Source organism: Phoenix dactylifera, chromosome 3 (assembly GCF_009389715.1).
Source record: "Phoenix dactylifera cultivar Barhee BC4 chromosome 3, palm_55x_up_171113_PBpolish2nd_filt_p, whole genome shotgun sequence".
In the NCBI taxonomy this organism is placed as follows: Eukaryota; Viridiplantae; Streptophyta; class Magnoliopsida; order Arecales; family Arecaceae; genus Phoenix; species Phoenix dactylifera.
The window spans coordinates 17,668,268-17,678,834 of record NC_052394.1 but is presented as its reverse complement, the minus strand read 5'-3'; the positions used below and the strand labels follow the sequence as shown (position 1 = coordinate 17,678,834).

The following is a 10,567-nucleotide window of genomic DNA, read 5'->3' as shown; positions in this document are numbered from 1 at the left end:
TGGATCTGATCAAGACTCGAACTAAAGGAAGAATGGACATGGCCCACTTGCAACTCTATTAGAATTATTATCATTTATTTTTTAATGGCAGAATTATCTAATTCTCAATTGTTCGTATGAGATTATTAGAGCTTACTGATGACCCTAGATACATGCTCATGGGCGTCTGGCACCACTGCCAGATGCAATCCACAGATCAAACTAATAACCGCGAATCTTAGGTTTCCTTCAAAATCCATTCCGATTTCCGATAAACTCTATAAAACAGTAAAACACCATCCCTAACTCCTTTTTTTCATCACATTTTAAATTGCTAATATACCAAAAATCATGTGGTTTGGAGATTTCTAACTGATGCAACAACTGGTTAAAATATTGGATAGAGTTAATAAAATAAAATTATATATATATATGTATGTATATATGTATGTATATGTTGATTACTTGATGCACAAGTTAGGAGTCTCCAAATTATATAAATTTTGGCTTATAAGTTTAGAGATAGTAGATCAAATCCAACAACTTGGATCATCTATGTGCAATCTCCATTATCTGGTGCAGATTTGACTAAATCTAAATGGAGATGTAGCAAATCCAGCTCTCTCTCTATATATGTATGCATATAGGTGTATATGCATGTGTACCCATTTAAATAAGTTGATTCATGTAAATGTCAACCTAATCAAAATATATTTAAAAATTAAAATATAAAAATATTTTATGATATAAAAATGTATAAATTTTTAAGAATTATTGTAAATATCACTTTCTTAAATCACATGAATCTACATTATATGCGCACCAAGTCTTCAGTTGCAGCATAAATAGAAGATATTTATGAATCATTTATTTTTAGAAAAAATAGATTACTATATATAATATAGCAAAATGTCGGGGCATAGACATTTTTTATTATTTTAAGTAGCAAATTTGAAAATATCAATAAATAAATGAAGCATGTTGGTTTGTTTTCATTTGCTAAGAAAGATAAAAAGAACTAATTAATTTTTTTTCATGAGAAGTATTGGTTACTAAAACATATCAGAGTATAACTTGGAATAACCGAGTAAAAGAATTGGTTATTTAGTAATATGGATATGGCATACATATTTTGAATCACCACCAAGAAACAAATAGAGGGTTTGTATCCTTGTGATTAAGTTGCTTGTAGTTGTATGGAAGTTTACTGGTTTTAATAGATGTTAAACTCTTTTTTTTCTGGCTTTTCTTAAATTCGTGAACCACCAAACCAGCTTTCTGCCCTCCTACAATGGGCAGGGTTGGCGGTTCACTATTTCTCAACCATTTGATGCACTTTGGAGCAGCCTTTTAGCAATGAAACCGAGGAGGGTTTCACATTAATTTATTGATTTAGCCAGAGAAGCGATGTCTCCTCCAACTCTTCCTCCTCCAGAGATGCTTGCATCTCTTCCAGCTATGGCGAGAGTGAGACTAGCATCTTATTACTGAAATCTGTTGAGTTTTTCTATTTATTTTTGGTGGTTTAAGAGGAGGTAGTTACCATTCTTATTGTAAAAAAAATTATCATAATTAAAACGGTTCGAAACAAACTTACTTCTTGTAGATCCGGTTGTATCACCAGCTTTCAGTCGAATCACAAGTCGTAAATGTAATTACAGGATTGATAAATGCTTGTTGATTCGACCGAAAGCTGGTGATACAAACTGATTTACAACAAGTAAGTTATTTCGATCTATTTTGATTATGATAATTTTTTCTACATCTACGTTACTGTTTTATAAGCTATAATTGTTTATTATTCAAGGCATCATTTTTAGGCCAACTTCATCGCAGCAGCGACATCTTCCGATTGCGTCCTTGTTCTGGAGAGTGGTGGTAGTGTTGCAAGTACATTTTAGCTTAAGAGTCTGATTAAACTTTAATTTTTCGACAAAATATGAGATTTGATGGTGGCGATTGGAGTGAAATGTAACCAGAGTAGGTAGAGGTTGCCTGCTTGGATTGTGTCTGCCATTTCCTGGGATGTTTTTGTTAAAGTAAATGGTTGGGATTTTTTCTTTTCAGTAATTGAGACGGCTGGGATGTCATGCTAAATAGCAGCAGTTGGGATGGTGAGCAAAGCATGAGAAAATATACCATGAATGTGGAAGTGGATCAGAAGCCGCAATAAGGTGGGATTGGTTTAGATACTGGATCAAAAATTTGTAAATCTAACTTGATCGTTAAACATATCAAAAATCTAAACTAAAATTTGACTATTTTATTACATAGGTGATCTAATTTAATTAACAACAAGTTGAAATAAATTAAACGAGTTAAATAATTACGCATTACTACTTCCGAAGTGCATGCAAGAAGCTTTCCATTTTTTTTTTCTTGAAGTAGAATTTTGGAGCTGTTCATTTTTTTTCTTGGTTAAAAATGGAGCTTTTGATTTAACTAATAAGATCCTGTGTAAACTACAAAATAGCTCCAATATGGAGAATTCTAGATACTTATTTGATTTCTAGATTTTTTTTTTGTGTGTGTGTGTGCATATCTACATATGGGCATATATATTTTTATTTATATATGCATTAATATATATATATATATATATATATATATATATATATATATATATATATATATATATATATATATATATATATATATATATTAGTAACTAAGAAAATTACGGATAATAATTGTAAATAGCTGTTTTTTTTCCACTTTGCAGTAAAACTATTCAAAATAACACTACTATTTCAGTTGATGTTGCTAAAAAATTTGTTGTGTGGCCATCCCTAGAACATAGAGCTCTGATCCATCTTCCTAGCATTGGCAGTTTCAGAGTTAAAAACTAGAAATGGTTCTATATAAATATCAAAGTATTGTCATTCTTAAAAGTAAATTAGGTTAGGGTAGTGCTTTGATTACGGAATAGGATGTTGTAATGAACAAATTAGGTATTGTCTGACCCAAACGCAGACAACCAGAAGGGAAAGAGGATATAAGCTTGTACAGTAAATTCTAATTTCCTCACCTAATCTTCTATCAAATGATTCTTTTTAATATCCGTAAATCACTCTATCAACATCAATCAATGGCTAATATTTTTTTTTTTTACAGATGATTCATACATTTATAGTACGAATATATCCAATAAAACTAGAAAATAATAAATCACAGAGCGCTCTAGACAATTCCTATTTTCCAACCTACATAGTATCTTCGGAGGGACTGGCTACATACGAGGCCATCCAGTTTGCTACTCTGTTTGCCTCTCTCAAAATATACTTGATTTAAATAAAAGATCTTCCCATCACTCATCATAGCTCAAATATTTCGAAGCAAAGGTAGTCCCCTCTATTGCTACCGGAGCTACCATGAATCCAACCAATCACAGTGGCCGAGTCGCCCTTAAGTATGATAAAGCTAACCTGCAACAGTTGCCGAGCATGGCTTAAACCAGCCCATACAGTCCTCAGCTCTATATTAGAAACTGAGGAAAATCCGTATTTGGACCAAAAAAAAAAAACATAAATTCATCCGGCCTGTCAGGCCTCAGTTCTACAAAACTTTTATGCGGACAGAGATGCGTACCCAATGCATACACGTGTATGGAAATTCTATGCGGATATAAATCCGCATAGAAGTTTATATTGGAGTTTCTATGCAGACACGCTCGTAAAGTGTTTATGAGGACATTAGTCGGCATGGAAATTCGAACCCGGACGTTCTCGCCATATGTTCGTCACGATGAGCGGCTGTTTGGTTGGATTAGCATTTTTTCGTTTCGAGGGTTTCTCTGGTTCCTCTCCTTCCTGTCGATCGGCAGTCGACACCAAGGGCGAGAGTGATGTCGATCCTTCCGGACGAAATTTGGAGTAGAATTCTGGAGATCGGGACGGAGACATCTCGATTGGGCTACCGGGATCTCTGCTGCCTCTCCATATCCTGCCGCCGCCTCCGCCGCCTCTCCCAAGACCACGCCCTCTGGTCCACCCTTTTAGCTATTGATTTCCCCCAAGAAGGCCCTTCCTCTCTTCCCCAGACCCCCTCCAAATCCCTCTACAAAACCAGGTATGGTCCCTCTCTCATCTTCCCCCCATCTCTGTTCATTTCGTTTTTACTTTTTTGGTTCGAAGAAGATTCAATTTTGATTTAGCTTTGTGGTTTTCTATTCGAAAAAAAAAGCTATGGCAAAGATTCGATATTGGTTTAATTTTGTGGAACTTTTTAGAAATCGGGATAAGGTTTAATTTTGATACAATTTTCGTGGGGGTTTTTTCTAAAAAGATATGAAAGGATCCAATTTTGATTCACTTTTGTGGGGTTTTTTTTTCCTCCTTTTAGGAGCTGAAAAGATTCAATGCTAATTCAACTTTGTGACGTGAGTTAGATTCGAGAGGGACAAGGCGCGGAGGCATGCTGTCTGGAGGCGGGCGGTGCTTAATGCCGAGAGCCAGGTGTTTGTCTGCAGGAAGAAATTAGATGACCTGGAGTCTCTTATGTTGCGAGAGAGTGAGAGGATGAAGGTAGCGGTGGAGGAATTGGCGAATTTTGAGAGAGTTAGGTGCTTAAAAATTGCATCTTTTTCGTTTCATCTATCTAGTCCCTTTTCATTGTTTAAGAAGAGTTCATAATCAATTCAGCTCTTCCAGGAGGGCATCTGTGGCTTTGAATGTATGGCAGCCGGAAGTTGTTCGTGGGAGCCAAAGACAGATAGTTGAGCAGTGTACTGTGCCCATTGAGTCTCGTCTTAGTGCTTTGAAGATGGAAGCTAGAGTTTGTAAGCAACAAATTGCGATTTTTGAGAAGGCCTATGTATGGCTTTTTTGATTGCATGTTAGTTATTTAGGGAGAAAGATGGGACTGGCTTGACCTTGTTCTGTTTCCTTTTTCTCCGTGACAGAATGAGCAGAAGAAGAAGCTTAGTGAGTATAAGGAAGCACTGAAATCACTAAAATATAACCCTCTACAAAATAATCAAAGTGGTGCAACCAGTAGCAGTAGTAATGCAAAGCGGAAGAAGTTGAAGCGAAGCAATGATTGCACATCTCATGGTACATCTTGAATATACTTTTCTAATAAAACAAGTCTCTTGATATATATATATATAGTCTTTTTTCTGGATGTGTTGCTAGTTCCTTCTGATTATGAAGTTAGAAAAAATTGATTTAATATATATATATATATATATATATATATATATATATATATATATATATATATATATATATATATTGATGTGACTTCACCAATCTATGTGATGTAGTATATTAGCCCATTTCTGTATATGTAGCTCATAGTTGCAATTTATATCAATCTTCCTGCTTATGTATATGTCAGATCATTTTCGTTCTTCACATCCTTTTATTCTTCTAGGTCTTTAGTGACTTTTGCATGCCAGACTACTTTTGAGTAACCAAGCACTTGTTAAGTCATTATATAACCCATAATGTTATGCCCATTCAGAGAATTTTTATAGCCTATGATGATATAAAAGGAATTTCATAAGCACCACCCCTGTCTCTTTGAGCTTATGGAATTAATCAAAATACCTAATATGGTGAACACAACATTGTTGCAAAAATATGTGCTGGCGAATCTCTAGTTTTGGTTTGTGTTCTATGTTGTGAATGTTTATTGTGGTTAGTCTTATTTGGTGGAGTACTTAGGTCTTGCAGGATGGTCTCTGGGGAGCTGTAAAAGAATGTCTCATGGTCTTATAAGATAGTTATTTACACCTCATACACATGAAACAACTTACAAGTTGAACAATGGCAGAAAGTTATGGTTGAACTTCTCAAAATTTTGTTTTAGACAAGGATTTGGTGCACCTTTGGCTTTTGCTTCTTGATGATAGCTGTATTCCAATAGAAATTCTTTCTGTGGGGGTCCCAGCAACAAAATGATAGTTCTCAATCGTCATAAATGAGCTACTGAAGCAGAATTTTTAAACAGCTCATTTTGAACAAGTAATTTTGTGGTTTTTATGTTTTTGGGATTTATGTAAGCCTAATGTTTTTTTTCAGATGCTGTACAAATGACAATTTTACAGGTTAATAATTGAGATCCAAGCTTTTCGTTTTAACAAAGGAATCATGATATATGGGGAAGGGGAAGTGTCTATCAACCATATATTCTTGAAAGTAAGAATCATAAAACACTCTCATATATTTTTGAAAGAAGCGTATCTTATTTTTGAAAATATTTGACATAGACAGTCTCATATACAAACTCAAACCATTACCCTTTGGTTCCTCTCCTTTGAACTGGTGGAAGAGTTGGAGGAGACACCATTGTTGTTTCGAGGCTTTTGCTTCAATAAATGGGAGACTTTCTTTGGTAAAGGCTGCTCCAAACTATATGAAATCACCGGGAAGTGGTGAAGTTGAGGTTAAACATTTACTACTGTGAAGAGGCTATGGAATGGATCATCAGTCATGGTAGTAAGATGTTGGTTTAGTAAGTGTATAGGATCCATTTCACTATCATTGCCCAATGGCTGCTCCAGGCTGCATGAAATCCACAGCAAGTGGTGAAGTTGGGTTTGAGCATTTACTAATGTCATTGGACTCTAAAGATGATTTGAAGTGACATAAGTAAGTGGTTGATTCAGTAAGGACTTGAAGACTGGAGGATGTACTGAAGGCATTGGGGGTTACCCATATGTAGGGTTAATGAACTGAGTAGCTTGAGCTCAGCTTCAGAAAAGCTTAATCAAGCTTGGTTTGAAGATAAACAAACCAAGCTTGAACCAGCAAAATAGGCTCGAAAGTAATTTCAAGCCAAGCTAACAAGCGACCCTGCTTGATTAGGCTCAACTCAATAAGGCTTGATTATATTTAAACAATACATAAAGGATCAATTGGATTAAGGTTTTAATTGGTGCATTCTTTTTATTCTTTGGACCAATTAAATGTTAATTTAGGTCTGAAACAAATCTTACACCAAGCTTGAAATCAAGAATTGAGCTTCCATTCAAGATTGAACCAGGTTTCACTTAATCATGATTTGATTACTGCTTGATTTAGACCAAGTAGGCTAGTATTCAGTTTGATTCAAAATTAAGCTTGAATCAAGCTCGAAATAATGACAAGGTTGTAAGAACCCTGTGTTACTTTTGGCTGTGAGAAGAATTGGATAGTGAGATGTTTGGCTTGAGAAGAATTGGATACTGAGATGTTTCAAGAAGGGCCTTGTTCTTCACTAGATTATTTTTCTTTGCTCTTAAGAAACTAGAAGGAAGCAAATTGGTTACTTCAAATGTCCATCAGATTTTCTTAATGTTTTTTTTTCGGGGTAAACAAATTTTATTTCTTATTAAATCTGGTGATGATGTTTCAAACTTTTTGTTCCTTTTCTAGATCAAAGGCCTCTTTTCTGGTCATAAGAAAATACTTATTATGGTTTAGAATTTAGATGCTACATATATGGTTCAGACCTGGTAAAAGATAATATCCATGTCTGTAAAGGTATTGATAGATTATAGGTTTTCTGAATAGCGTCTGCAAGATCGTTAGGAAGCTCAATAGCTGGAGACGGAAAACAAAGTATTAAGCACACCACATGAACCACAAGTCATCTTATTTTCTGTAACATTCAAAATTTATCAAAATTGTCATATTTTCCATTCATGTAAATTTATTTATCATCATGCCTTAAGCTTCTGAGACTTTTTCCCGAAAATGTGGTTCAAATTACGGCCGCAATAGTCATATTATCCCTTGAATTTTATTTCCTTTTATGCAAACTATTGCAAATAAATATCTTCCCCTTTGAAAACACCATGATTTAAATGAAAGCTGTGCATGGTGTCTGCTGAAAAATAACAGCTTATTTTATCTTGTTATGTGTTTCTTGATTAAGTTTTGCAAACATTTTCATGTTATCTTCTTTTGCAGTCAATTAGAGTTCCAAATGAGCTGGACAAGCATTGACATTGCATCCAATCTTCCAATGTGCCATGGCAAGTTGCGTCAGCTATTGTGCCTTAAGTTCTTGATTGCCCTAGGTTTCACCTCTTCATAGTCTGCAGACTTTGGACTTGTAAAGATGTTCAGAACTCAAATTGCCAAAAGAGATGGGCAAGTTGATCAGTCTTGAGGCATTTTCTTCTGCCTAACATCTTACTTACCTCAAAAGGCTGGCTATTTGAAACTATGCCGGTTTAAATCTTCTTAGCTAGGCAGGAGATCTATCTTTAGTGAACCTATTTAACATTGCTCTCTCTCTCTCATTGGTGCTGAGTTACCCTGCCTGCTTGGGCAACAGCTCACCATCAGAAATCTCTCAAAAAGATTTATGAAGCTGAGCATGTTGGATGTGAGTTCTGCAGTCATGGAGCACTCAGTTTTTTTTTTGGCTGAAGATATTATCTTGTAGCATATGATTAATTGGAAGATATTCAGTGGAGTTAAGAAAGTTGTTTGCATTAGGCTATGGGGGTATCTGAAGGCCGTTTGTGTTGGACTTCTACTTTTAGGGGGCATCTGAAGGCTTCATGTCATTGTGCTGACTTTTCAATTCAGTGCCAAATGTGTTATGTGGATCTATCTGTGGGTAATGAGATGTTTTACACATTTTCTTTCATCTTGTACTCCGCATGGTGGGAAGGTTTCTGGAGGTATCAAACCAGACACCACCCCAGATTTATAGGATTAATTGTCGATCCAACAATAAATGGTAGAAGTATTGGGTTGTTTAGTCTTTGATCTTATCTTGTATTAAGATCCCTGCCTCAGTTTGTCATCATGGTCTAGGCTTTCTTTGAATCTCTTTACTGATAGCCTCGCAAACTCATGATATTCTCAGTTGCCAGTAAATTAGTTGTTGCATCTTCAGAAAGGGAAATACAGACATAGCACCTCACAAGATCAAGTTGGACCATAATGTGTGGGACAAAACATTACGATCTCCCTCACTTTGGAAGTCATGCATTTTTTCCTGTTTTCAACTCTTGAGAATCTTCTTGTTTTTTTTTTTTTTTTTTTTTTGTTGAGAATTACTCCATCATGCTATGTCTTTTTTAAGGATCAGAAATTCCTGTTGGTGTTGGTGTTATAGTTTTTGGCGGCCATATTTGCAGGGGGTAGATCAACAAGTTGCTCGTGATAATATTAAATGTGATGTTTCATGTTTGTGTTGCATAATGCAAGTCTTCCGCAGAAGCACCTCACTGATCTCCATTATTGCCACAAAAAGGAAACCATCTCCGCATGATAAAGATAAAGGTATAAATTGATCATTTGCATAGGTTTCAGCCATTCATCCGTTATATCATTTTAAATATGCCCCCTTTTTAAATTATTGTTCGCCCTTCAGTTCAATTCTGCGTCGTTAAGGAATGATAACGAGAGGAGTGTATGAAGCAGGACCATGGGTTTCTATCAATACAAGTTAGATTAGAGGGAGAGAGCATGCTTGGAAACACAGTTTTCTGTTCTTACATCCATGACTAAGCATCGACCAAGGTTGTCGCAGGGATGATGGTTGGACCATTGCATCTTTTTTGCAGCAAAAAGCCTTTCCCAGTCGTTTCAGATGATTCAATATGAGCCTTTGCAAGGAGTCTTTCCCTGTGACCCTGCAGAAAGATAACTAGATAAGCAATCCTTCCTTGGAGAGCTCAAGGAATTGCAGCCACTTCTGATGCACCATAAGCATTTGTGGACTCATGGAAGTTGGATGTAATCAACCTATTCGTTAGAGGCATGTTTGGTTAAAGGAAGTTAGGCTTGGGAATGGAAATAGGAACGAGTCACTCTTATTCTAGGAAATTTCTATTTTCATTTAATTCTAAAGAGGAATGAGAATATCCCAGTTCCAAAAAATCCAATCTGAACTCTTATCTGGTATTTAAATTTTATTCTGATTTCGATTTAAATTTCAATTACGAAGCAAACACATCGGAGAATATGACAATTCCGATTCTAATTCCAGTTTATTTCGATTTCAATTCCGATACTACAAGCCAAACACACTCTAGATGCTTTTGTTGTTGGAATGAAAAGAAGGAGAAAAATGTGTATTAGCATCGAGTTTCAACTTTGCTGCGTCCACAATTTTAACTTTCTTCTCATTGAAGAAAGCTGGTGGAGAATTCCTTGTTGAATACCTTCTGGATTTCAGCCTTTCTTTTTCTACCTCTAGACTCCATTCATGGCAAAACATACTAGCCTAGCTGAATATCTCAGTTCTGATAAGATAAGCTGAGATTTCCAAGATCTCTGTTAGCCAATTTCTAATGTTGCCCGAGATAAATCGAGATATCAAGCAACCCATGGTGGCTGGGATTTTGATAATTAAAAACCTTAATTCAACAATAAAAAAACACTTATTTTGTGAATGATATATGTTAACTTATTATTGGACGCTTTAAAAAAAAATTATCTGTGGTAATTTTTGATCTCTTAAGTACCTCTTCCAAGATGTTTGCCTTTTCTTTTTTTTCTTTTTTTTTTTTGTCAATCATGTGTTAATTACTCTGGTTTCCTCTCTATCACCACTTGTGAGTTGTGAATGTAGCTAACTCCTATTAATAGACTGGTTTTTTACCTCTAAACGCGCAAAATGTCATGATGTGTTAAAAATGGTG

General features: G+C 35.5%; 1 protein-coding gene across 4 annotated transcripts; it reads left to right on the top strand.

Moving 5' to 3' along the window:
• The first annotated feature begins 3,697 nt into the window (after nucleotides 1-3,697).
• LOC103709079 (F-box protein SKIP24) lies at nucleotides 3,698-8,682 on the top strand. Of its 4 annotated transcripts, none has more exons than XR_005511124.1 (6): nucleotides 3,698-4,047; nucleotides 4,367-4,540; nucleotides 4,620-4,791; nucleotides 4,880-5,030; nucleotides 6,003-6,119; nucleotides 7,875-8,682. XR_005511124.1 is itself a non-coding variant. In XM_039124839.1 (5 exons), the coding sequence occupies exons 1-5, from the start codon at nucleotides 3,824-3,826 to the stop codon at nucleotides 7,880-7,882; spliced, it is 720 nt and encodes a 239-aa protein (XP_038980767.1). In that variant the 5' UTR covers nucleotides 3,701-3,823; the 3' UTR covers nucleotides 7,883-8,682. The 4 variants fall into 4 exon arrangements, 2 of the variants coding, with proteins under 2 accessions (XP_038980767.1, XP_038980766.1); XR_005511125.1 differs by having other exon boundaries at nucleotides 3,701-4,047; nucleotides 4,629-4,791; XM_039124839.1 differs by lacking the exon at nucleotides 6,003-6,119 and having other exon boundaries at nucleotides 3,701-4,047; nucleotides 4,629-4,791.
• Nucleotides 8,683-10,567: the final 1,885 nt, after the last annotated feature.

Bases quoted from the DNA above. Each gene is read 5' to 3' on its own strand.
- LOC103709079 (XM_039124838.1), top strand. From the start codon at position 3,824: ATGTCGATCCTTCCGGACGAAATTTGGAGTAGAATTCTGGAGATCGGG. The intron at 4,048-4,366 runs GTATGGTCCCTC...GACGTGAGTTAG, and splicing joins AAATCCCTCTACAAAACCAG to ATTCGAGAGGGACAAGGCGC. The intron at 4,541-4,619 runs GTGCTTAAAAAT...TAATCAATTCAG, and splicing joins GCGAATTTTGAGAGAGTTAG to CTCTTCCAGGAGGGCATCTG.